A 27,840-nucleotide genomic window follows, 5' to 3' on the forward strand; every position below is an offset into this window, starting at 1 on the left:
GAGTGGCTTCTTTGGAAATGTTTAACTACAGAACCTGAGTAGCCCCAAAGTTCCAGGAATGGCAGCTAATTTATAATAACCCCACCACCCCCCCAAAAAAAAAAAAAAAAAAGTTCCTATTGGGAATCTTATACATTTTCAAAATGAAAAAAATTTTGAATGTGGCAATAGGGAGCTAAATATTCAGTTACCACAAGAAACAGACATGAGAAGTGTCTTGGCTACAAGGGAGACTTCTTCTGAATTTCTTCTACTGTATGTTAGTTTGCATTTCCTCCTTGCCATCTCAGAGAGGTTTCCTTTGAGTTCTTTTCGTAATAGAAATAAATGCAATATAGACATTCATTTTTCTTTGTGTTTGGTTTCTTACCTGGATATTATTAAATTAAATTATTTACTCCTAGTTTTAAAAAGTGAAATACATGAGACTCTCTAGGCCCACAAGTTTCTCCATTCAGCCAATGTATTTCTTTCCTGCTCTAAAGTGAAAGATTACTTTAGCTTCTGTCTCTATTCAATCCACAGTTTTCCCTTACCTACCAAAAATATGTCCATTTCTAAAAAGGAGATAAATTAGAAATGGAGTATTGTGTGGGTAACAAATATCCCTAAACATTTATGCCTCTATTTTGTAATATTTGTTTTGGTTTTCAGATTTATCAGCATAAATTTGCTCTTTTACATGCATGCACATACAATTATATTACTATATATTTAAAAAAAAATAATCCAGATATTTTGGAGTCAAATCCAAAAAGGGTTACTTTGGATGGGTGGTTTTATCTAGCTGAAAAGGGCCATTTTATAATATTTAGAGTCTTGTTTTCTAAGTGACGCTCTGAAGAAAGTTTGCCTGTTAGGTTGAAGGGTTTCATTTTTTATTTTTGTAAAAATAAATGTAAAAAAAAGAACCACTGACTATGACATTATTATTGAGATAATAAGTGTACAAGAGTCAGGAATTTAAAAGGTATTATTATTCTTACAGATTTGCATGTAACATTTGCCCTTACAATTGACTTCATAGTTTAAGATTTACAGTACTATATGTGCACTGTGGAAACCAGAACTTTGAATTTCATCAAAATTAGCACAGATTTCAAAACCCGTGTGAACTTCATCACTTTGTCCAAAGATATTAGAAAAAAAAGGTGTGGAATATTGAAAAGAAAAGAAAAAATAAACCCAGTGCATGTCTTTGTATACTCAAGCTACATTAAGTTGCATGGAATTTTCATCACCACATCACAGGATGTAAGAAGTCTGAAACAACACCTGCTAGTGTGAAGAAAAAGTAGAATCGGGATATTATTAAGGGTCCTAAAAAGAGTATCTGTTTGCAGGCATCCACTAATATAGTCAATATTAGTATGAATTTGGTAAGCAAGTGCCTACCAAAAAGAAGTGCACGACTGTTTCACTTATTGTTTATCATTTACTCCATGCTTGGCAATATACATATTTTTGGACTCTGCCACTAGCTAGGTTTGGAAATTTAAAGTCCAATTACTTTGGTTATTGCCTTGCAAAAGGACAGTTGCTCACTTTCCCTCCCCCATACAGCAAAACAAATGCAGTGATAGCTCAGACATACGTTAGCCTTCCATTCCCACAACAGAAAATAGTTTCAGAGCTGGGTAGAGATCAAACATGAGAGCTTCCCTGAAAACTAATTTTAAAGGAAAGTTATAAAGCACTGAAGCTACAGGTTTAAAATGAAGGTGCTTTCTCAGCTATAATTTCAGTGCATGTGCTGGGAAGGTGAGTGAATAGAACAGCAGTCCATCTTCTTTTACCATCTTACTGTGATTGGGTCCCATGCAGTCTACAAGAGCTGAAAAATATCTTGCCCATGAAACTGCTCTTCATCCCAATATTATTTCCTGGTCCTGATGAGGGGTCAAGTTCTCAGAAGTCTGCTATTTTTACTAATTAGTCCAACAGAGAACTTACCTTCCCTCTGTATTTGCTTTAGTTTTGTGGCAGCCTTGATAGTACAGATATACAAGAGAAGCAAGATTTATAAAGGTGAGGATCTCTCTTATTGGACCAGCTGCACAGTTGGGAGAGATAGGGAACAACCTTTTAGATTTTAAGCAGCCTTTCTTAGATCTGGGAAAGAAGGAGCCACAGTCCAAATTAAAAACAAGTTAGAACAGTTATTTAGTTTAACTTAATTGTGTTAATAAATTCTCTCACTTGAAAGGGAAGTGGAGGTTTCTTATGTTAGCACTTCTGAGCGTGGTTTTCTCCTTTTCTCATGAGAATCAGTTACATAGAAGCAGTATTAATGCCAGAGGGCCTCTCCTCTCTAAAGAGAAACAGCACATCTCCCAGTAAGTTAATAGCATGCCCTGGGTAGGGAGCGTTAAAACCCTAAATGACCAATACAATGGTTAGTCTACAGCTACAGAACAGGGCGTCAGAGAGAAGAGACTATTCTTGAAGAATATTTCTTTAACTCGACTTCCCTATTTAAAGTTTCATGAAATACTACATAGCCAGAGCTCCCCCCGCAAAAAAAAAGAATGAAGCAAAGCATCTATGATAAAGTGTTATTCACATTTAAGGGTTCAAGTCAACCTAGGCACTAGAAGTTTAAAGGATCAGTTGAGAGAACAAACAATTTCATTTATTTTGAATAAATAAATCTTTTAGGTACCTTTTGCTTTGTCTATTAACAAACCCTTCTCTTTATTAGTGTGTCCTTGATTTCCTTTAGATGAGCTTCTTTACCTTCATAGTTCTCTTTCATCTAAACTTTTTATAACCCTCTTCTTCCTTACCATGAAAATCTTTGGTATAACCCTATTAAATCTACTGACTAAATTCTTTCAATGCTTTTTAAGGTGCCAGAGTAGCACAGGTATCTTAAATATAGTCCTAAATAGCAATATAGCGATTTAAATTCCACATGAGGACTTCCCCCTGTAAGGGAAAAATATTTAAAAGTAGTTGTGTTTACAGTGATTATTGCTCAACTCTTAGCATTTCATAACAATGCATATAGCAAATACAGATCTTTAGATGGGTACTTCCCTTTTTCGTGCCCTTATAGCAAGATATTTAGCAGAATTTGCATATTCTGACAGGGCCGCACCATGAGTACTTCTGGTATGGCCTCAAACCTGCAACTTCTGGGCTGTCAATTGTATGCCTTAGCACCTGCCATCCTAGCCCTAGAAGCTACTTGATAGTATTAGTGTGTTATGAGTAAAATTATGGAGGTGAGGGTTGTTTGTGCATAAAGTAGAAAAGGGAAATAGTCTTTTAAGTCCAAAACTTTGTGGATACCTTGATTCCTTGATTATTTGATTTTTTTATGTATACAGTCTAATAGCCCTGCTGTCCTAGGAAGTTAAGAAGCTAACTGAAAATTAATTAGCATGTTTACCATTCTGAGGTAAGTAAACTAGCTTTGAAAAAACATAACTTGGTATGTTAATTGCTCTGTGCCCTCTTTACACTATCACATGATCTCAGTTTCTAAGTCCAGTCTATCCTCTCAACAAATGGGAGAACTTTAAAAATGCATTGAAAAGTCACATGCATATAACAAACAACAACTGAAATGTGGCAAAAGTTTCCTGTTTGATTTATTCCTTATGCAGCAATTGCCCTATTTTACTTTATCAAAACCCAACATGTTTTAATGTTCACTGTACATACTATTTATTTTAACCCATAGTCATGTTATTAAGCTGCACACCTGCATTCGTTCTGTCCTCAAATCACGTTAGTCTAGCATTTAGCTTACATTGCATAGACTGACATAGCGATGGCAGCAATTTCCTTATGTTGGACATTATATAGCAGTAGTTATTTCTAGGCAGAAACCTTCATAGGCTCTGAGTCTCCAAATTAACTCATGCAGCCAGGTCTCAGTGGCTGATATGGAGCAGTTTGCAAAATGAGGATTGATAGTGCCTCAGGGAACACTTTGGATGCATGTCCTTCACATTCTAAGATGAATAGAAGAATGTTATATTTATGCAAATGTCTGTAGCATCCATTATTGAAAAGGCCCCTTGTTACTGTACAAAAAAACCCCAAAGAAGTATCTAACAAGCTGCCCCTACTCCTCCAGATACTTTGGTTCCTTAGCAGGAAGACAAAAGAGCAGGGAGCTCTTAAACCTTTGCTCGCACTCATCTTCACCCTGGCTCTGCTCCCTCTCCTACTCAAAACTAGAGCTAGACAACGTTGTTGGCCACCCTTCACTGGTGAGAAGACTTGAAGGCAGATACATTTTTCCCTTCAGACAACCATGATGTTGTCCATATCACAGCACAGAGCTGCATCAGTAATGAACAGAAAGAGCAACATCAAGTGAAAAACACGGCTGAAAACTGTGTTCAACGCTGCACTAAGCCCCAAGGGCACAAGAGAATCAGGAGGGCCCCCTAAAAGGTATGAAGGTTTCTTAAATAATGATGGGGGGGCGATTTGCCTGTTGGGCTTGTGCTTTCACGTTTGTTTCTGCTGCCGTGCGACCCAGTTAAGTGCTTCAAGAAAGAAAGCTCGACTTTGTGCAGAGCCCCACAACTCCAGGACCTGAGGCCTGAAGGGAAAATGCCCAGGCAGCCTGTGCCCCACACAACAGGTGTGGTGTGCTTGTAACTGTGCCAAGCCACAGCCCTGAACACCACCCAGCCTTGGCCTTTTTGGGCAAGGAAGGCCAGCTACCACGAAGCACCTGTGACCTGGGAACAGGAAAGTGGACAGGCCCTAGTTTCCTGATGAAGCCAAACTCCTCTGGGCAGAGTAAATTTCCAACGGCCTTTACACCGCTGCACTGCAACCACGTCTCCACTCACACCTTCCCCTTCGCCTCTTGCCCTTGCATTGACACCCAGAGTGAAGCTGGTAACTCAGCTTCAGCCCTTAACTAAGATGGCGGCACTGCCCTATCACGTGATGCCTGCCCCTTCAGCCCTTACCTAACATGGCCGCAGCAGGGAGCCACTTCCCTAACCCAGCTCAGCTTCAATTTCCCATCAGGCTTGGCGGCCGGCTTGGATTCCCTTCACAAAGATGGCGCCTAGGGCCGCTTCCCGAGCGGGGTGCGAGAAGCCGCGAAAGCGAAGCCGGACTACAGTTCCCAGGGGCCCCTGCGCGCGCGTCGTGTTAGCCGGCGCTCATGGGAGCGTGGCGCGGCGCTGCGCGGGGCGGGGCTGCAGCGGTGCCGGGGAAGCGGCGCGACGGAAGCGAGGGCAGTAGGTCGCGGCGGGACTGGGCGCTGGCGGCGTCGCGGGATGAGCGAGCCCCCTCGGGGGAGCGGCGTAGCGCACTGGCCGGAGCCGAAGCCGGAGCCGGAGCTGCGCGTGCCGCCCGGAGGGTTCCAGCCTGCCTGGAGGTAACGGCCGCTGGGGGGGGAGGGGCGCCGTGGAGCGTTGGGGGCCGTGGGCGTGCGACATAGCTTGTACACACGTCACACACCTTGTAAACACGTCACCTGTCAACACACACGTCACACACACCTTGTCAACACACACGTCACTTGTCAGCACACACACGATGTGAACACATCACTTGATAGCACACACGACTTGTTAACAAGTCCCTGGAGTGCTGTCTGCCGCCTTTGGAAACCTCCGTGGCCCTGGATCTCACAGCTTCAGGGAACCCCCCAGCCAGGTGCTGGCTAGTCGCTCCCCTGGTATCTGGAGCAGGGAAGGTGGATCTTTGATGCCTTGCAAATCTCCCTGTAACTAAAGACATTTCTGCCAGTGCCGCAGCTTTATACTGTTGCTCCCGCCCTGCTGAAGTTTTATGCCCTCAAAACAGGAGCCTCTTCTTGGGAAATGTTGGTGCTGATCCTTTAATTTTTTTACCGCTTGTAGCTCACTTCTAGTTTTTGTTTTGTTTTGAGGGCTTTTTTTGGTGTCTAAAGCATGTATCCAAATGTATTGTTGCAGACCAGTAGGTAAGTAGAAAAGGGGATTAAAAAGACAAATGACCTGTCTAAAATTATTCTAACTGGAAAGAAGTCACTTCGGAGATGAAAGCAACTACATTTCTGTTCTTGTCAGCTTCTTGAAAAGAAAGCAAGCTGTTTTGGAGGGATTTTCAGACCTCGTAATTGCTGCAGGTCATATTATAGCTGTCAATAATGCTATGAAGAAAAGCAAAAAGTATAGAATCTCCTCCCTCCCCTTCCATCCCAATTATCTGGTGTCTTCCGTGGGCTATAATTTTGATGCTAAGCTTTGTAATCTTTTACTTAGGAAAACGTAAACCTTTTTGTGGCAAGAGCAAAACATGTTATGATGTAACCCAGGGTGGGCAAAATGGCAGATCTGGATGGTGGATCCCTGCCTGGGGCGTGCAGAGAGCAGATCACAATCCAGACCACAATGTCACTGTTGCGGGATCCTGGTCCCAGAGCAGCTCCCCACCCAGCTGTGCACCCTGCCAGTGCTGCTGGGGCCAGTCTCCATGGAAACCCTGGCCCTGCCCTGCTGCTCCTGGGGTCTCTATGGAAACTGGCTGCCACAATGTAGGCAGGGGCTGCTGGGAAATGAAGTCCACTGTGGGCCCAGTCTGGCCTATGAGCCAGACTTTGCCCACCCTGATGTAAGCCTACTTCCAAAAGCATTGTACTCCACTTACCTGCCAGCTAACTCCATGATTTGCTTAACTGCCTAACACTTGCCCGTCCCTGTATCTCACTTACTGCTTATGCTGTAATAAACTCCAGTTATTTGCATGTTAATTAGATACATAAACTGGTTAAGTGTATAGCATCTTTCAGTATCCCCGCTTTCTAACTACCGTAATCCTGTTCCAGGTAACTGCACATTAAGTGCTGTGTGTACTTTGCAACTAAATGAACTCTGTTTAAATTACCCCCCAAGATAGTGACTAGGAAGCAGCTATCAAAGGGGTACCATTAGAAGGCTTGTAAGTGAGGAGAGCTGGTCAGCTCAGGCTATCTGCTTGTGTGGAGTATACTATACCTTAAAGGGTTACTGTTCCTCCTCTGCAGGAAACTTCTTTGTTGATGTGTAGTAAGGAACCTGCGTAGAGAGGCTGGCATCCCAAACATACTGACACATTTCACCTGCCTGCTGGGCTCTTGTTGTGTATGCACTGAATATAAAGCTGTGACCAAATCTGAAAAAAATTACCATAAACTAACCTGTTAGTCTACAATTTTTTTCTTGAAGTAGGTCAGGTATGCACATTCCAGCTGAAGCATAAAGGGAAAGACGTTAACTGTTTGGCTTCTAAAAATCACATTCTTTTATCCTGTGCATATGACCTTTTAGGTGGAACTTAAAGGGTAAATATTATCCCCCATTATGTTTGTGTGAGATGATGCATGAAAAACTAATATGTCTTAATAAATTATGACCAGTACCTTGGGGCCAGTCATGCCTGCAGACTGTATTCTACATCTCTTGTTCTGTAGTCTTAGTTGAATAGAAAACAGTGTGCTTTTAAGTAACAATATATTCCTTTGTTTTCTTGTTTAATAGACACTCCATGCTGTTCCATCGTATGCAGACGCTAGGCAGAGACTGGGTTGCCCACTGTGGTGTATCTCAAAGATTTTGCTGGAACAGTCAAATTTCCAGTTGTAGGAGGTGGATTGGACACTGTACTTGGGCTCCTTATCCGTTTCTCGGTACAGGGCACTTCTCTGCAAATTGGAGTCTGCCTCCATTTTTTGAGCCTTGGAGACCGCACCACAACTGGCGCTGGCAACCCAGTAACTTCACACAGAGCTCTCTGCTTCATATTTCTCATCCCAACATGAAATCTGAGGGGGATGAACCTTGTTCAAAAAGGAGAAGACATAGTGGTGAGAGTTTTTCAAGTCCTGACGAAGAAACAAGCATCTCTAAACAAAATGAAGTTACAGGGCATGTTACAGCACCTGAAACTGAAGGGAGTCTTTCAAAGGAGAAAGGTGAAGGCAGCTTTCGATATTTCTCTAATTTTGTTCCTAACATTTAACACTGTTTAACAAGCCATAAGGTGCTATCACCCTGTGTTGTGTGCATGCATGCTGGCAACCACACTAGAAAAGCGTCACACTAGGACAAGTATTGAAATGGCAAATATTGTATTTGGTATTTAAACAGTCTAAATTTTCTGCTGTCAAAACCAGAATCTTCCAGAATACTCAGTAATGTAGGCCTGACACTGCCTTGCCCCAGGGAAGTAGAAGTAACAGGGTCCTCATTCATTGTTTTGCTCACACCCTGCAAGAGAAAGGCAATGGTAGAATCTTTTTCATTGTCTTACACATCCTCGCATTCTCTTTTACAAGAGGATCAGGGTAGCATCAGCTAAAGTGTTAATGCTATTTTGAGCCTTGTGTTGATTAAGAAAGAAAACATAATTCACAGAATCCTTCATTACTTTAAGTGCAGTGACAGAATTATCTCCCTGCCCATCCCAGAAGATTGCCTTTCCAGGTAAAGTAGATTAACCTAAATATAATTAAACAGTGGAAAGGAACTACTAACAGCAGTATGTCACCAGTGCATAGCATAGGTAGTTAAATTCCAGCTTCCTTATACAGAAGTAAGAGGCGTAGAGAAAACATTGACCTTAGGTTTCCTTATGCACACTTGGTCAAAATAGACTTACAACTCAAAAGCAGCTGCACTAAATAATCTGTAATTCAATAACTAGTCAATGTTTTTGTGGACATGCTCTTTCTCTGACCAACTCCCTTAGATAAGGAATTGAGCTTTCTGACTGCCTCTATTTCATCAGCTGTTCTTTTAATATGTTATATATTGCAGAGAAGTAAAACGCATCAAATCCGTATGGTTGTAACTCCAAATTCCAAGGCATATGAAAGCTTTCTGAGGGCATTTATACACATACCTTTTAGTTCTCAGATGCTTTGGAGATTCGCTGCTTCAGAGTAGACTCAATTAATCAATTCTGCTCCTTACAGGAGCTGACACACCATGCTGCACCACTTGCAGTTGTATAAGTGGCAAAATGCGCATCAGTGCAGAGAAAATGGTGGCAGTGCGCTTTTGAACTAAAGCACCTCCAAGGTATTTTTGTTCAGAAAGTGCCCCACTACTGCTTTCTCCACACTGACATGCATTTTGCTGCTTATACAACTGTAAGCATCACGGCGCCGGGTGCTTTTCAAAGCACCTGGCAGTGCGGCTCTTACACATGTAAAAATGCCTTCTGTGTCTCAAGTGCCTTAACTCCCCAGGTCACTTAAAAACTCTTGGAATAACATATATGTCAAACTGACCATGAGGGGTTCCATAGGACATGAGGTTTCTCTAACCATCAGAGAGGTCTGAAATGTGGAGTGCACAGTGACTACAAGCTTTGCAATTCATGTTGATGAAGCTTAACCTCAGTCTTGAATGGAAGGTCTGAAATATTTCAAAACATGCCAGATACCAACTTGGCTATAAGTTTCCTTAGACAAATTGAGCTAAATTGAATAATTTCTAAGGTACAGTAGTAGAACAGAAGTTAACAACACATTACATAATTGTATTTTACTGTTTAATATTTTAACAGGAATGATCAAGAGACACTGGGAGTATTTCTGTCACCATAAAAAAAAGAAGATCCTTGAAGATAAGGAAATTGACCAAAACAATATAGAAAATGAGTTTGATTTTACAGTGATGTCCTACAATATCCTTTCACAGAATTTATTAGATGATAACTCCCACCTGTATAAACACTGCAGATGGCCAGTATTAATCTGGGGTTATAGATTTCCCAACATTCTACAGGAAATCAAAGAACTGGATGCGGATGTAAGTGAAAAACAACACCGGTATTGCTGGGAAAATATTCACTAATGAGTAGTAAGTCCTTGCAGATTTGACTTTTATGTGATCTAGTGAGTGTACTGTCTAGTAAATTCAGCTGTTGTTTTGAGTTATAGCAAAATACTTTATTATTAGTTCTAGTTCGTGTTTACCATAGTAATCTTTTCTGGGTGATCTAAGCCTGAGACAGAGACCATGCAAGAGGTCACCATTGTTTTACACACATACTTCTGAAGCTGTCTCTGAGTGCTTTCTAACTAAATTTCAGGGCTAGTACTTCATTTTCAGTTTCTCTAATCTATAAGCTGCTTTTGATATTCAAACTCTTCCTCATTATCCCATCATACCTTCCATGACACTTTCCTTTCCTAAATCTCCTCCTTTCGTATTAAATGTTAAAATTATAAAGACAAGTGCTACAAAGTTAGGAAACGCCAAGATTAAGTTTGCTGTTGCAACATTAATTCATCCTCTTTGTGCTTCTGAGTTAAGACACAGTTCCTAACTGCATGATCACATTCTTTCCCCTATCTACCACCCATAGGAACTCTGCCCCATTCAGTGCATAGGATGGGCTTCCACAGGGGTTGAATAAGGGTTCTGTACCAAAGGATGCTGCTGTCTGTAGGCTGTCTTGCCTCATTTGTTGCAGAAGGTAGAAGGTGTGTAATACATGTGAAAGATACAGAATTACAGGTAGAGAAAGGAGAATGTAATGGTTAAAGAAAGCTGTTAGATGCTGCTCTGGAGAACTAGGTGCCTTCTCTGATGTAGGGTTTCTATGCAACGTCATTTTTATTTTCTTTTTTTTCCCTGCAACAAACCTTTTTTTTCCTCTCCCCCCATCCCAAACTCTGGATGTTCTACTTGAAACCCTAGCTTCTGGTTTGTGAAAGTGCTGAATAGAGCTAGCTAGGGAAACTTCCATCTCTAGCTTTTGAGATTACAGAAACCCTTCTGTCCCATTTTGGGGTAAATGGAGTTCATCCCAGTGTTTTTAACAAAAATCAGAGGGATGACTCCCCTGCAGCATTAGAACATATAGCCTGATATAATGCTTATCTGGGATTATTTTATTCCCTGATTTGAATCAAGGTGAGTGCCATTGCCAGCAGGCTGTTAGCTGTTCTGGGGTGGTCTTTCCTGTTGGGGCTGTTCCACTTTGCATAAATTAAATGTTCTTTGGGCCAGAGACAGAGAGAGATTTTTATAATCCAGTGGGTAGGGCATTTGCTTGGGATATACAAGATACAGGGACTAATACCAAGGTCTTCCACTTCTCAGATGAGTGCTATGACCACTGGGCTGTTGAATGGTTGGGTGCATCTCTGTTTCTGACTCCATTGTAGGCCTGAAAAATGTTCCAGTAAAAAGTTTCAGTTCTAACAAATTGGCCTATGCCACTAAAAGTTTTCAGCCAGAAATCCTGAGCATTCAGGTGCAACTGACATCTTTAGGAGCTCAACATATAAAGTGTTATATAATGCTAAATATATTGAAAAATCATGTCCTTTTAAGAGCCATTCAGAACTAGTGAATGCTTTTGACATAAATATTTATGCTTTGGTTCCCCATTTTATAAAATAAGGGTAACAGTACCTTCCTAACTTGCAAAGGAGTAGTGAAGCTTGATGTTTATGAAGTGCTTTGATAAAATGAAGTGCATTACCAGGAAAATAATCATCTTAACCTCAGAGTAGGTTTGAATACTAGTTAAGGTGTTTGGGCCCCATGTTTTCTCTTCAATATAAAACAATACCAGTATATTGAATAGCTGTTCATTTATTGGGCATCAGCTGTCCTATGCAATGGATGGGGCAGGGGAAAAAACAGTATTTCATTATGTAATTACAAGCTGTATCAGGATGCATTAAGAGGTGTCAAATTGAGGTTGCATAGGAATCTAACTCCTGTGCAACCTTATTCAAGTTCTTTGAATTCAATTTTATGTGTGTTTATAGATAGTAAAAATATTATGCGTTTCAGGCTGTAGAATGAATATTGGGACCCTACTGTGAAGCTTTGTTTCTACTTTAGAGCCCTTTGTTCAAATGCTTGGTCAAGCAGCTATACCCCTCTGGAGCCTTCCTTTAGAAGGCAACAAGTTTTGCCCTTACATTTACTATGTTGATTTTAATCAGCTTCTAAATAAGGGGTGAGCAAAATGGTGGATCCGGCCAGCAGCCATACTCTATTTCCCAGCATCCCCTGCCTGTGTGGCTGGAGCCAGTTTCCATGGAGACCCCAGTAGCAGCCATGCTGTGCTAGCATGAGACTGGGGTTTCCATGGAGACCAGCCCCAGCAGCACTGACAGGGTGCATAGCAGGGCATGGAGCAGCTCTGGAGCCAGGCTGGGATCTTGAAGCAGTGACAGTGTGATCCAGAGCCAGGGCAGAGCTGCAATCTGTAGCCTGCACGCCCCGGACAGGGACGTGCAGGCAGCTGATCACAGCTCTGCCCTGGCTCCTTGCAGCGGTGACCATGGTCTGAAGCTTAGGGGCAGGTTTGGGGGGTTATAGCTACCCCTCCCAGTGGCGCCACCACCACCACCACTGCCTGCCTTGCACAGGTGGCAGCAATTGAGCCTGCCTTACTCTTGCCCGCATCACAGCACCCCTTCAAGCCCCACCATCAGGAAAAGGCTGGCACCACTGCTGCCCGCCAGCACTGCTGGGGCTGGTCTCCATGCAAACCCCGGCCCCATCCTATCACACCCAGGCTGCTGCTGGGGTCTCCATGGAAACTGGCCCCAGCTATGCAGGCAGGGGCTGCTGAGAAATGGAGTCCACTGCCAGATGGATGCAGCCCACAGGCTGGACTTTGCCCGCCCCTGTCTGAAATGATAAACCTGAGACCCATTGTGGTTCTATAATATGTAGGCTTCCAGGCTTCACACTCATCATGGCGAAGTACTGGGTCCTTCTGCAGTAAGAGAAAGGTACTTGTTTGCAGCATGAGTCTTTCATATGACACTTGTATTGTGTCATTACAATAGATATTTCTCTTAGCGTTCTCTTCTTCCCACTCCAAGTTGCTCTGCAGTAACTAGGATGCAAGTAATTTTTGCTACCTCCTATCCCAGAAGCATTGGGCGGTTTTGAGCTGCAGCTTACAGCCTGAAAAAATGTACATTGCCTATGAGAAGTAGGAAACTTTCTGGCAAGCAGCCTGGCATACAGAATCTAAGTGTAAACTTTACTAGCCTTGTGGTAGTATCAATAATGACCTTAATGTAGGAGGCATATAAACCTACATGGTGCTTTCTTCAGGCTTTGGTAAAGAGAGCTTCAGAGCGTCTGTTCCTGGAATTGTCAAGCTGAATTCCTTGAATTTATTCACATATGCAGATGTTTACTGGTTTGGGGGTTAAGTGCTGATTTGTTTTCAGTAAGACTGGGACTTCCCAACAAGTCATCTCTATTTAAACGTTAGATCCTTGTCTTGTATATTTTGTCACTTAGCCATTTAATAAGTCTTCATGACAGGTAAAAAAAAAATCCCCCAAAACCCATAAATGATACATATTTCAGTATTGATTTTGTTTTTCCCTTTAAGGTAAACATCCCTAACAATACTAAGCAGTTTTTATGTAGCAGAGTAAGCTTTTCTATGGCACTATTTATGGAGGTTAAAAACCTAAGTTTATGGGAATATTGTAGACTTGCCAGTTAACAAGTCAGCATTTATAAAATATTTTTTTGTTAATATATTTAAATTCAAATAGGACAAAATCTTTTTTCAGGTACTTTGTTTACAAGAAGTTCAAGAAGACCATTATAGAACACAAATCAAGTCAAGTTTGGAATCCTTGGGTATGGTGAAATGTTTTTGCCCCACTTGTTTGCTTCCTCCTCACTAGGAATGAAGAAACATAGGACTAGAGGGGAGTTCCTGGGTTATACCAGGCAACTGGACTCCATTACAGGCAACCACATAACATAATCCCTTCTGTAAGCTCATCAATCTCCATCTGCCTTGAAAGCTAAGCAGAAGGCAGGGCAGAGTGGCAGCTTAGAGACTATCTGGTTCAGAGGCCTACACTTTTGTAGGCGAGAGCCTACTTCATTATATGGTAAGTAGACTGCAGCCTTTGAAATCTCATGCCACTCTGAACCAGTTAGTCTCTATGGGTACTTTTACACGTGTGCCAGGGTGGGAGGTCAGCGCTTTAATTAGAGTGGCACTAGTTAAAGTGCTGCCATGTCTCATATATCAGCATCCCCTCACTTAAAAATGGCGGCAGGGGCACTTGAACTTAAGCTCATTCGACAAGCTTTAGTTCAGGCACCCCCGCCACATTTTTAAGTGCAGGGACGCTGATGCACCAGACGCAGGAAGCTGCTGAAGTGCAGTAATTGCCCTGATCCTGCAGACTCAATCTAGTCTGCTCTGATGTGCTGGAATTCCAGCGCATCGGAGCAGCCTCCACGCTCGTGTACAGGCACCCAAAGGTGCCATAACCCCCCATCCTTCTGCCTGACTTCAGACTAACACGGCTAACTATCTCTACCTTAACAAGCTTGTTAATTTTTAGAACCTGCTATTCCCATTGGAAGTCTGTTCCCAAGCCTCACTCCTCTGATGCCTTAACATTTTGCTAATTTAGTCTAAATGTATTTGTCCACGTGCTAGCATCGTCTTTTAGCTTAAATACTGTATTTACCCGAAATCAAGACCCTGAATTTAAGACAGGCCCCCAAAAATTAGATACTCTATATGGCAAATGTGTAAATTTGTTATCATTTTCCAGGTATAAAATCTAATTATCGGAGGGTTGCCTTAGGTTTCCCTGCTACAGCAGGGAAATCAGTGTGGCTGGGGAGTCAGATGCTTGAGACTGTTAAAATCCTCCTTGCCCTCTGCCCCCTCCCTACTTCTTTTCCTGCAGCCTTCCTACCATCCCCTCCTCTCCCCGCCACTGGTACTCTTCCACCCATGGCGTGGCAGAAGCTGCAGAGGGCAAGTGGAGTGCAGGACACATGGCTGCTGTGGCTCTGACTCTGGCCCTGACCCAGGTTCAGGGCCAGAATTGGAACCATAGCAGCTGCCTGCCTCCCTGCTCCCCTGCTTTGTATGCAGATCTGAGCTGAGGGGCTTTCCCGCCCATGCTGATTGGGGGGAACCTCATATTAGATTTGAGAAATATGGTAGTTCTCCTTCTTCTCTGGTGTTACCTCTATCCTAAAATATGTAGAGAATATACTTGCAACAGTCCATATACCACTGGGGGAAGAGAGAGGGATTTTTTTACATGTCAAAAACTGGACTGTTAAGTATTACTTCAGAGCCTGCTTATGTACTCCTTATCTTAAACTTTCACGTTTAAGTTCTGCCTGTATAGTGTAAAACTAGACTCGCAATTGCCTTCCCTTGCACCTTGAGCTCTGATCCTGTAAATTGCTGAGTGCCCTCAGCTTTCATTGGCTTCAGAAATAAAAAAGAGACAAACTTTAAACAATCTGGTTATTATCACATCATTGCTGTATTAAAGATGTCTGAAACAACTCCTGTGTTTTAAAGCACTTCATGTAATAATTCCTGACCTGCAAAGACCTGTCAAGTATTGTTCCTCATTGGAATACTTCAAGTAATGAATCTCCAGTGCGCTCCAAAGCAGTGCAACAATACTTTAAAGCACCAGTCATCTTGCATATGACTTGTCTGATGACAAAGGGGAAAAGCATAATGGCTATCTCACATTATCAGTTCAGAACTGCATACACCACAAAAGATACTGGATTAGATTTATTGTTCAAATTAAACTTAAAGAAATGTCCTGTGTCCAAATTTCTTAGCCACAAGGAAATTATTCTACAACTGCAACTATAGCAGGCTTGGGTATTGACTGCTTTGGATAAAACAGCAATTTTATTTTTCTCAAAATTATTTAGATTTATACAGTAGCATCTTTTGATGTTTTTAATTATTTTTCTTATAGGGTATCATTGTGAATATAAAATGAGGACAGGAAGGAAACCAGATGGCTGTGCTATTTGCTTCAAAATGTCCAAATTTGATCTGGTCTCCTCAAACCCAGTAGAGTTTTTCCGCCACGATATTCCGCTCTTGGACAGAGACAATGTTGGACTAGTTTTGCTTTTGCAGCCCAAATTTCACTGTAAAGCTACTGCTGCAGTCTGTGTAGCCAATACGCATCTGCTGTATAATCCAAGACGAGGGGATATTAAACTGACCCAACTGGCAATGCTGCTGGCAGAGATTGCCAGTGTTGCCCATCAGAAAGATGGAAGCTTCTGTCCCATTATCATCTGTGGTGACTTCAACTCAGTTCCTGGTTCTCCACTGTACAGTTTTATAAAGGAAGGAAAGTTGAATTACGAAGGACTTGCTATAGGAAAGGTAGGTGTCCTTTTTGCCTAGCACATATCAAAGTTAATGCTGATGGAAAAGCAGTATTTCTTAGTTAAGGTCACAGTTGAGTTTACAGCACTAACCCAGTTTTGACCTCCATTTTAAAGTCTACAAAGGAAACTGCTACAAAGGTAAGTTAGGTCTGGTGCCAAGTCTGTGTTTTTTTTGAGCAGTGCAACTTTTTAACTCTTGGTTTTCTGGCTCTGCCGACACAGTAGATCTTGAAAAACTGTATACATCCTATTAAAGGTAAGAACCTGAACCCCGCCTCCCTCTTAATTCAGTTTGTTTAAAATTATTCCCAAATGATTTGGACGTTTAGAAAACATTCCTCTTCTTTCTTAAATCTTCTCCCCTACCACCTACAAAGACTTTAATTTTACAGCCAGCATATAGTCAGGCCTAAATTTTCAGCCCAAGGTGCCTTTTTATAGGTACTAGTTGTGCTTATCAGAATGCACCCATATTGTAGCCCATAATTCAGATGTGAGCACCACATTAGAATTTCAAACAGCTCAGGTAAAAGTTGCCTCCCTGAGAAGTTTATTAAAATTCTGAAAATGTGGCTTACGTATTAATTACATTGACTTTATTGGCACTTATAGTTGTATGCAATGCTGTGCTGCTTTGCATCATTGTTACAGAAACTTGGGACACTTTGAGGGGAGACCTAATCAGATGCAGTTATGTCCCTTTTAAGAAGCTATAATCATATTATTATAGCTGAACTAGGGCTGTATTGAGTAGCATTACTGTAAAACGAGAAAGGTATGGTTATCAGGTGACCAAAATAGAAAATGTGTTAATGTGATGACGTGTTATAATATTCTGCGAGTTTAGCGTACATATTCCCATTGCTTTAAGCCCAGTTTATGGAAATGGGAGTCTCCTCCCTTGCTTGCTCTGAGGGCCTTATGGCTAAGGGCAAGAAAAACTCAGGGGTATCTGGACCCCAAGCCTCCAGGCTTGGGCCTACAAGTAGGATGCCTGCCAAAGGTTTTGGAAACATCTGAAGCACCAGATTGGGGTGGAGAATGTTTGCCAGTAGTAGGGTCACTTATGGTTCTGGACTCTAGGATTTGAAATTAGTTTTGGCTAATTTCACGTCAGATGCAAATTATATTAAAAAATCCCCCAAAATATATACTCATTGGTGAGGTGTCAAATGAGACTTAATTCAAAGCAACAAGCATCTGTGTTAGGGAAAATTTTTCTGTTGGTGGTGTTAATTGCCCAGCAGAAACCAACACTTTCTTTAGTGCCCGTGTTGAGTTGACTTGTTTCCAGAAGATTAAATGCCACAGTGTTGAAAACAGCATCAGCAATAAATGAGCTGACTTAATATTGTTAAAAACTGGTCTTGGCATTCTCTCAGCTTAATCTCACATGAATAATCATAGAAAATCTTTATGTAAAGATGATATTTTTTATTTACAGTTGCTTTATTTTTGTTTATTACTTTAGCAGAAAAAGCTTTGAGGAGCTACTATAAAAAACATGCTTTTCTTCTGTCTCTAGCAGCGTGGTGGTTTTGTTTGTTTAGTTGGATCACAGTTGATGTTAAGAATACCAAATAAAGTTTATCCTGTGGTCTAAATCAGATCTTGTATAATACAGACATGTACATTCTTCTGTAGGTGTCTGGACAAGAACAGTTTCCTAGGGGACAAAGAATCTTATCTATTCCAATTTGGCCTCAGAGGCTGGGCATTTCTCAGAACTGTGTGTATGAAACACGACAACAGCAAAGAGAAGAACATTCAGGTAAGTTTCTGAATAGGTAAATTGATGATTCTCTGAAAACGTCATCCATATTCTCAGTTAAAAGCCAAATATTTTTTTCCATAAAAAACGTTTTGGCCCTGATACTGCAAACGTGGATTTATTGGAACCCCTCAGACAAAGTTATTCACCTGCCTCAGTATTTACTTGGAAAACTAATGTCATTTGAGATGAAAATGCAGAAACTAGCTGGAAATATTAAAACATTACTTTTGATTATCTCTAAAACTGTCCCTCTAAAACTTCCTGTCCTTATGTCATTTAGATACATAGTATACCACTTGAAGGGGTATATATATTTTAGGTAAAATATTTGGAGCGGTACAAATTTGTTTGAAGGGACTGTTAGGAAAGAAACTGGAAATTTAATCTTAATGGATTATTTTCCCCATTAAAATAAAAAATAGTATTTGAATATGTTATGCTAAACCAGGGCTATCCAACTGGTGGCCTTCAAGCCACCTGCAGCCTCCAGACTGCTGGTCCAGGTGCTACTTTCCCTACTGCTCTCCTACCACCCTGGACTCCCTAGGTTCTCCCTCACTCCCCCAGTTTCTGCTTCCTGCTTCTACCACCTCCAGGGGACTGGGCAGTGCAGTGTGGACGAAGGAACCAGTAGGGAACTCAGGGACCTAGGGACCTTGCATGGCACAACAGGGGTTGCCTGCCACACAGTGCAGTGCAGCAGGGGAGCCCACGTGGCATGGCGGGGTGCCAGCGTGAGCGGAGGGGGACACAGTGTAGCATATGGCACAGGGTGTTTGGCTGGAGAGGCATGCAGCACCCACCCACCCAGAATTTGGATAGCCCTGTGCTAGGCTACTTTCTTTGCTAGTTTTCTTTAGCGAGATCTGACTGCCTTCATTTTGTAGCATTGATTAGAAAATCGTTTTTTTTTGTAGGAGGAGAGATGAAAGAAGCACAATTGGAGAACTCTCAGGAGATTGTGATAGCAGCTGAAAAGTACGTTTTGGAAAATCTTCAAGGTCAATTGAAAGATGCTTCCCCCCACACCACCAATCTAAAACCCAGGGCATGTGTTATATGACTTCAGACTTTAAAAACAGAACATAACTAAAACTTCTGAGGGCTTTGTATTTTTTCCTCATAGACTGCTGAAATGAACATGCGCATAGGCAATAGAATTATTGTTCAGGAAAATTTGTCAAAATGGATAGAATCTCTCCTAGACCCTCCTCTTCTCCAGTGGAAATGAGAAAAATCAAGTCAATTCAACTACCAATTCATGCAGTATGTCTCTTTTATCAAACACTGCCTAGCAAGAGGCTAGCCAAATTCCACAACTCTGTTCTGGTGGATTAGCCTAGGAGGTATAGCATTGTGCCAGGCACTTTGATTTACACCTCCAGTTGCTCTGACAATATAAAATTACATTTTTAATGTTTCAGAGTTCTTATAATAGTGGTCTTATTTTCAGTGACTTTACTAGAAACTGGAGACAGCATGCTTTTGAAATATAAATTAATAACTTGAAAATAGAGACTAGAAGGAAAGTAGATTCAGGATAACTATGCAGAAAACCAAAATCAACTTTCATGTGAATGTGGAAGAAGATTATCACAAATTGAATGGGATTAGAATTAAAAGCTATAAAGGACCATGTCCGTCCAAGGTAGCTGATGTATATTGTTCCAAACTAAGGAGATGAGGTTATGTGAAGTAGCAAAGCTGATGAGTGAGCAGTTTCACTTCTGTTCGCTAGAAGATGCTTTGACACCTGTTTACCTTTGGATGCTTCAAGTCCTGCTTGTAGTGATTTCTTCTATAGCCAAGCCATTGAATTTGAAGGCCAGCTTCAAAAATCATTCTAAAAATTGGTAGTACTTTCCAGCTGCTTAAATGGTGGTATTTCTTCCCTTTGGTCATTTTGGAGATGCTGATCCAGCATGACAGAGAAAAGAACTTGGTAGATCAAATGGGAGAGCAAGAAAAAGAATGATTATTTGCTTTTCTACCCCAATAATTCCATAAGGCATTTGCTTTTTCTCTTACTGAAGTTAAGGAATACTAAGAATCACATTTGTTTGATTGGTTTGTTTGTTTGTAAGAAGGTAAGGCAGAGGGGCATGTTCAGTGACTTAATATAAAAATTTTTTTATCTTCCAGAAAGGTTTCTTAAAACGATAAGGAAGTTGCTGCTGGGCTGGATTGGGGTGGAAGGCTGTGCAGCTGGGTTTGGATGGATGGGAGAATTGTTATGGTCATGTGCAGAATAGCTAATCCAAATGCAGCATTATAAGAATCCATATTTACAGTTGCCAGGATCATTGCCTGAAATCCCAGGTGTGTTTGAAAGATATGATGTTGATGTGTTCTGAGTGTATGTAACATCTTACAAAATGTAAATAAGGTACATTTTTCATGTGAGCCTAAATCTTATTGAAATGAGAGGCTCCCAAGTATCTAAGCCACTTCTGAAAATGAGTCTTGGACAACTCTGAAAAAAATTGGTCTTCAGTCCTGGCTTTTCTTATAAGTTAACCTGTCTCAGTACAAAAGTGTATTAGCTCTTTGTTGTGTTAAGACTCTACAAATACAGATTTTATTGTTTCTTTATACTACAGTTTTCTTTCATAGCAATAATGAAGCAAAATGCTCTTGTTTAATTCCTGTTTAGGTTATCTTCAAAATTACAGCACCATTTTAAGTTATCTTCAGTCTATTCTCATTACCTACCTGAGAGTGGACTTCCAGAAGTAACAACCTGTCACTCCCGAAGTGCTGTCACTGTGGATTACATTTTCTATTCTGCTGCGAAGGATGATATTGCTGCCCCGCCAGGTAATAAAACTCCGTTCAAGTACTATACACTCCTAAAAATAATCTCCCAAATGAAAAAGGTCAGCATCTAGCACAGTTCAGTTCAGAAAAAGGATATGTACTGATCATTTCATAAATGTAAAATACACAGAAGATAACTTTGGTGATTTAAGGATGCCCAAACATGCAAGTGCCTGCCAGGTAGAGGCTCAGTTTTAGTGTTCCATGTTCTTCATCTTCTTACTAACATAGTGGCAGTCTTCTGACTGGCTTAGAAGCCATGATGTTACTTGGAGACATGCTCTGAAAAGAGAGACATAGATAGGTGTTAGTCTGAAATCAAGTAGAAGGCAGGATAGATTTGCACCTTATACTAACCAAAGTGTGCGTGTGTGTGCGCGCGCGTGCACATGCGCATGCGTATATATATATATATATATGTTTTATATAACACAAGCTTTCTTGAGCTGAAGCTCACTTCTTCAGATGTTGAGAAGAGCCACAGTTAGGTTAAGTTGAAGATACAAGTGTATCTTCACAACTGTGATCAAAGTACCACTGCAACTAATTCATTGCCCTGGTTCTCTGCTGAGCTTACAGTATGTGTTGGCCATCCTCTCTTGAGCATGGTTAGCGACCTGTGTGGACTCATACATATTTGCTGATATTTCTGTAGTTCCTTAACCTGGATTTTCAGGGAATTGGAGGCTTCAGACAAATGCTAAAGGACAGCAACCTCTTTCTTTCACTAGTACTCCACATGGATCTGGTGACTAGACCAGTGCGACAGATGCTTTCTCCCCCTCCATTTCACATACCCAAAGCTTCCACACTTTCAAAAATATGACAGTAGAGACTCCTCATGTGCACTGGAGATGATGACTAACTGAACTTTTCAACAGACCTGGAACAGTATTAGTGTTTGTCCCCAGCAACAACCTGCATGTTTCAAGGTGTCTCAGTCTGGTATGAAACTTCTCACTAGAGCAGCAGCTGTGTGTGTTCAGTTATGCAACAATTCCCTGCTTGTAGTTGCAGCTGAAGCTCACCAGGTGGTGCAAGAAAGACATGAAATGTCTAAGTATGCACCCCTTGGTAGCTAAGATGCTGTCAGTAGCACAGTGTCTTGCTCCATGGCAGAGGTGTAACAAGGTAGCTGGCATCCGGGACAGCGGGACACCTGGAGGCTGTGGCAACTTCTGGCTGCTGCTGTGCCACTGGCACAATTGCACAGCTGTGATTACAGTTGTTATTTTTCAGCATCCCCCCTCCATCCCTCCCTCTGTCTGCACCTAGGACTGCTGTCCCAGTTGCCCCACCTTAGTTGCGCTACTGGTCCCTAGATTTGTGATAGAACTATAGATACCCTTGAGTAACCAAAATGGCAGTGCTTTTCCTGAAGTGGCTGAATAGCTTCATCCATGAAGACCAAGATCTTTGCCGCAGCCGGTGTTGTTTTGGGTACAACTAGAATCTGCATGAAACGGTTCCAAAAGGGTTCAGGAGCTGTGAGCTGTGTTCCTGAGCTGCCTAAACAGTTCCATGACTAGTAGGCTTCTCTTTGAAATAATGGTTGCTGCTGGCTCATTAGAGCTCTGTGAAACTGCTCAGCTGGTTAAGGAGTGCGGTTTTTGAACCAGCTGAGAAGCTTTACAGTGACCCAGAGTCCTCTGAAGTTAGCTGTTGGCTTGTGAACATCACGAGCTCTACAAGATTGTTTAGCCACAGAGCTCCTACACTGGATGAATACTTTCATCTTTGACAACATGACAGCTTCTGTGTCAAGTGATGTTTGTGAAAATGTTCAAACTGGGGACAACTTTGTTATCAATTATCTTCAACAGCCACGGTTTCTGAATGCTCTCTCCTTCAACTGTTGTTGCTTCTGAGAGGGCCAGGTGGCTGGACACTTCATGTATAATCTGGTTCTTTGTGAAAATAGTCTTTGCTTGAGTTGACAATCTGTTTTAACCAAAAAACTGACACATGAGCACCACAAATACAGTTCTGCACCAGTAGGAATGTCAGCCTTCTCCAAATATGAGGGAGTGTGATTTTTCCAGAACTGTGCAAAACAGATAGTAGGGGGGATGCTGGATCAGGGACAGAGGAGAACTAGAGTAATGATGCTATAGTGGGGAAATGGTTAGAAAGCATGCCTTCTTATGGTACTAGGTTCTGTGGTTTTGCATCTTGGGGTGCAGGAATAAAAGGTATGTTCAATGCCTTAGCTTTTTGTTTCCTGGCCTTTGCATTAGACAGAGGTTCCCAAACTTTTTCTTATTGTATACCTCCTTCCAGATTTACCAGCTGCTCCCATACCCTTACCAGCATATATTTTATATTTAAGTCCTTAAATGCCAATGATTATTATGTTGGAAATTAAATCTGCCATTACATAATTTCTGCCGCGTACCCCCCAGAGATGTTTTGTATATCCCCAGGGGTATGTGTACCACAGTTTGGGAACCCCTGGTGTAAGGTAAGGTAAGGTTAGGTTTTGTTTTGTTTTGTTTATAGAGAGAATAACCATAACAACCCAATCTGGCCTAGAGAATAAAGCACTGGATTGAGACTTGAGACCTAAGTTACCTTCCCAGTTCTGTCACTAGCCCGTTGGGCAACCTTGTCCAAGTTGCATCATCTCCCTGAGCCTCCATTTCCATAGATGTAATATACATATAATGATTCTGATCTGCTTCATAGAGTACATTGAGATTAATGATAGAAACCTATGAAAAAGCTAGGTAATGGCTTCACTATTAAACTGTATAATGAGCTATGAAGCAATCTGCACAGATTTTTGTGTTTTATGTTTGTTTTTTTCTGTATAGCTGATTTGATACTAAAATGATATATTAACACATCAAGGCTTGCTGACTTCATGGATCTTTCTTGCCATGTTGTAGTCCTACTTCCAATGTAGGATGACTGTTTCTGAATGATTTATTTATTTAAGGTCAGTGGTATGTCCCTACCTAATTCCATATGCTTCTCTTTTTTATGTAGGAACAGAAGAGTCTTTTGATGGCAGCCTGAAGCTTCTCGGTAGATTATCACTTCTAACGGCGCAAGATTTATGGACTGTTAATGGTCTTCCTAATGAAAATAACTCTTCTGATCATCTGCCCTTACTAGCAAAGTTCAGGCTCATTGAACAGTGAAACAAAGTATTTTTATATATGAACTTACCTTTTCCTCCACCTTCCTGAAATATTTTTAAATTTGTGGACTGGAAGCCCGTTTACATTTTATTTTGCCTGCATGCTGAGTTCTTAGTGTTTTGTAAATTAGAATTTTTAAAGAGACTTTTGAAAAGTGGTTTAAATTTACTTTATGAAGACTTTTTAAGACAAAGAAATAAGTTTACATAGCTTTCTCCTTTTGATAAAGACAGACATCAGCACCAGCCTGAAAATGGCATTATTTTTCACAGAAATGATGTAAATATTTTTATTGTATATTATAGTAAAATTGATGCTGCTTTGTACAAACATTGTACTTTGTTTGGGAGTGTAACTATTTTCATAATCAGATGAAAGTAGCTTTGGAGGTGCTTTCACACTGCTTCTGTTGTCTCTCCCAAATTATCTACCTTTTGGGTTCAATTTCAGGAGTCCCTCAGCACAGTTTAGTAAAGTGGTTGCAGGACTGGGTCCTTATTAGGAAAGTTGTCCTTGCAGTATGGCAATTAATTGTGTTCTAAAAAAGTAATTGCACAGTGTTTAAACTTGCAAGAGTCCACTAGACTTTATCAGTATTCAAAGCTTTAAAACCATCCAAAATAAAAGCAAATATCTAACATGACATGTAAGTACAGGACAATATAGTTGGGAAAGACTAAATTCACTTTCTCTTTAAAAGCTGTTTAAAAATCAAAAAAAATTATCAGAATGCTTGACTTACTGTGATTTCCTGAATGTTTGCCAAATACATGAGAGGCTATTTTTCACTTGCTCTTCATTTAAAATAATGTATCAATACTGCAACTTCAGCATATTCAGCATTAAAAGATTCCCTTGTGTTTTCAATTTCCTATTACAATATGACACAGTATATATACTATGCAAAATATCTAGGGCTGACCAGTAAACCAAAATTTGCTACCTCACTAACAATAACCTTTTTGACATGGAGAGAAGCATTGGAATTGTTGTGACTTAGTCATATTGTTTATGATTCTCTCTATGCAACTGTTAGCTGCAAGATGTAATTGCTGTCTTGCTGTTGTGCCACTAGAAAAACTTATTCTAGACTTACTAAAGGTTCATCTTGATTTTTCCCCCCACTATTTCATTTGCAGAATCGCCAACATATAATGATCTCACCTTTTATATTCTGAAAAGAAAACAAAACATTATTTTTGCCCTGGGGGGATATAGTGCCAATGACAGTCCAGGTGATTGAACTAGCACTTCAATTTCGTATTTTTGGGATTAGATTTTCATTTTGGCTTGAGTCTCTCTCTCTTTTTTTTTTCTTTATCACTTTGCTAGATTGTGATTGAAAGATCCATCTGCACACTGAGCTAATCCATCTGTCTCTACATGCTAACAACAATCCAGTCAATGAATGCTGAACACTAAAGTTCAATACTAAGTAATTAGCTTTAAAAATATTCAGATGCAGACATTTCTCGAGCTGTAATGCACATGCAGTAGCTTGGTTTTTTGTCAGCATGCCCTACAAGACACCAGGCATCAGAGAAATTCCTAAGCCGCTATCTTAGAGCTTGTCCACATATCACACAAGCTTTGTAGGTCAGTGATTTATGCAGAAGTAAGGGTGAGTAGTAGCAGAAGGTGTTGAAGCACTGTCCAGCTGAGGGAGCAGGTTGCAGTAGCTGCCGTCTGAGATTTATGCACTTGCAGAGATTGGAACTCTGTTCTGGTGGAGCAAAAGAATCCCTGATACCTGCAGTATTTTTTTAACAAGCATCCCCTTTCTGTCCTGTAGGACAGAATTTGGCCCCTGCTGCTGCCTGCTCTGTTGTACACAAGGAGCTGCAAAAGTTATCAAATGATGATTCCATAATTTCACTCTACAACAGTTCCCTCCTAACCTCAAACTTAAATGCTGTTATTCTGGCATCTGCACTGGGAGGGAACGAGGTTCTTACTGCATAAATGAGGTGTAATATGCCATGAGTACAGGGTTGTTTTAAGTCTAGCTATAAGCTCATTGATTATGATGTTCTGACTATATGGGACTTAGTCTGTTAGAAAACTTAAAAAAAAACATACCTCAGCTTGCTTGCTATGCTATGGTCTGTTCTTTTGGTGCCAAGACAAATCCAGCAAACAAACAGCAGTGCTCAGTGTCTGCAGGGGCTGTCCAAAGAATAGTGAAGAAATGTGTACTAGCCCGTCCAGTTGACTGTACTCAATATTTGAATGCAGGAGCTTTGAATTTCAAAGGTTTGTTTTCTGGCTCAGATCAGATTTTTCTGTTTTCAGTTGATTGTTTTATTTTTTCAAATGCTCCAGTATGGCTTTTTAAATGGACATTACAAAAGCTGCCAGTTTTAAGTGAGCAAAAAATGAATGGATTGTTATCTTCAGCAAAGTAAAAGTTACCCAAATTGTATGTAACCTCTTCCTTCCATAGAACAGTGTGAGGTGGTTGTAATAATCAACAGAAGTGCTTCATTCTTATCACTTGAGGTAAGTACACATATTTGAATATGTAGTAACCAAAATTGTTTGCATCCATAATCACTGCTGGCAATTAAGGTATCTAAAACAAAAAAAACCTTAAGCTTCTCCTTCCCCCTCCCCAACACTTCTCTCCCCTCATTCTTCCATAAAGAATTAGCACATGTAGAAGTAGGATGGTTCATAATCATTAGCGTGTCCATCAGGAATCAAGTTGGTTGATTAGGTGGATCAGGGTATTCTAATCTTGGGAATCCAATGTGTAGTTGTGCTGCAGTTAGGACCAAACAATATTGCAGAAGTCAAGAAGGCTTAGTCCCGTCTCTCTCAGTATCAGAATGCCTCGTGTTCAAAGCATTTGCGGTATGTTGGAACCACATATCCCAACTGTGCAGCTGGAATCATAGAGCATACAGCACAGGCCCTTTTTATGTCCTTTATTTAATAGTGCTAAAGTATAGAAGTTTAGACCTTGTCTGTACATCCGAGGTTTGTAGGCCAGTAACTTATATAGAAGCAAGGGTGAGTGGTAGCAGAAGAAGTTACGTTCTTTAAAGCTCTTTGTTGGTTTGTAGATACTGCCTTTACACAGCAGTGTTTTAATAAAAATGTGTCCTGCCTAGGGAAAACAAAGATTTCCATTGAATCTGGAAGCTTTCCTTCAGCACAGTCAAGTTTCTTTTTTGTTGATCCAAATGTTTACAGGTTACATTCTTATGAAACTTAGTTGAATCTATTTATTTTAACAAATCAGGTTGGCAGAAAACAGTTCTGCCACCTTGCAAACAAGATGATGTGACCTGAAAAGTGTAGCCTAGTTAACCAGCTAAGCAACGGGTGGAAAACTACCATGGTCTGCAGCTTCCAGCTACATGCTTTGCATCCCTTTTTCAGCTACACTCTTGGGAGCTCAGACTACAGACCATAGAATTTAAATACCAACAGGGACCCGGCTTGTGTTTTAATGACTACCATGGTTCTTGCATTAAACTACAGTGTATTAATGGTGTAATGTTGCAGCATGTGCATTTCTATGCTTGTGTTATTATCATGTGCACAGCATGGTGCATTGTAACAATAGGGCTTGGGAGTAAAAGTTTCTTTGTCTTTTATCTTGAGTTGGGGGAGGGGGGAAGGTATTTATTTCTGCTGGAAAAGTGTGTGTCTTCTAGTACCACACAGCTTTTCTTATTCAAATCTCCATCCCTTGTGGCCTTGTAGCAGGTAAGGCCAATATGAACTGTAATCAAGGCCCTGAAAATCTGTACCCAGAAATGTTTCCTTAAACTTTGAGGTTACACATACTCCAGACTTTGCATTTGGTACTGCAGCTAAATGACTGCGCAGTCCCTGCGGTGGAGTTGTTTTTAGACGCTACTTCTCATGCTTTTAGACATAGCGTCTCATGTAGATGCTCCCATTGTGTTCTGAATGTAAACCCAAACTCCCATTCTTTGGAAACCTATACTAACCCTCA

At 40.9% G+C, this 27,840-nt stretch overlaps 1 protein-coding gene across 2 annotated transcripts; it reads left to right on the forward strand.

The window, feature by feature from the left end:
• Positions 1 to 5,160: 5,160 nt before the first annotated feature.
• ANGEL2 (angel homolog 2) lies at positions 5,161 to 24,740 on the forward strand. 2 transcript variants are annotated; one of them, XR_009457229.1, is made up of 9 exons: positions 5,161 to 5,356; positions 7,482 to 7,915; positions 9,514 to 9,758; positions 13,517 to 13,586; positions 15,713 to 16,134; positions 17,784 to 17,910; positions 18,831 to 18,891; positions 20,056 to 20,232; positions 20,567 to 20,656. XR_009457229.1 is itself a non-coding variant. In XM_006268120.4 (9 exons), the coding sequence occupies exons 1-9, from the start codon at positions 5,256 to 5,258 to the stop codon at positions 23,871 to 23,873; spliced, it is 1,779 nt and encodes a 592-aa protein (XP_006268182.2). In that variant the 5' UTR covers positions 5,163 to 5,255; the 3' UTR covers positions 23,874 to 24,740. The 2 variants fall into 2 exon arrangements, 1 of the variants encoding a protein (XP_006268182.2); XM_006268120.4 differs by lacking the exon at positions 20,056 to 20,232 and adding an exon at positions 23,719 to 24,740 and having other exon boundaries at positions 5,163 to 5,356; positions 20,567 to 20,730.
• Positions 24,741 to 27,840: the final 3,100 nt, after the last annotated feature.

Source organism: Alligator mississippiensis, chromosome 1, assembly GCF_030867095.1.
Source record: "Alligator mississippiensis isolate rAllMis1 chromosome 1, rAllMis1, whole genome shotgun sequence".
NCBI lineage: Eukaryota > Metazoa > Chordata > Crocodylia > Alligatoridae > Alligator > Alligator mississippiensis.

Coding starts and splice junctions, on each gene's coding strand:
- ANGEL2 (XM_006268120.4), top strand. CDS start 5,256: ATGAGCGAGCCCCCTCGGGGGAGCGGCGTAGCGCACTGGCCGGAGCCG. Junction 7,916..9,513: donor GAGTCTTTCAAAGGAGAAAG/GTGAAGGCAGCT, acceptor ATATTTTAACAG/GAATGATCAAGAGACACTGG. Junction 20,731..23,718: donor TGATATTGCTGCCCCGCCAG/GTAATAAAACTC, acceptor TTTTTTATGTAG/GAACAGAAGAGTCTTTTGAT.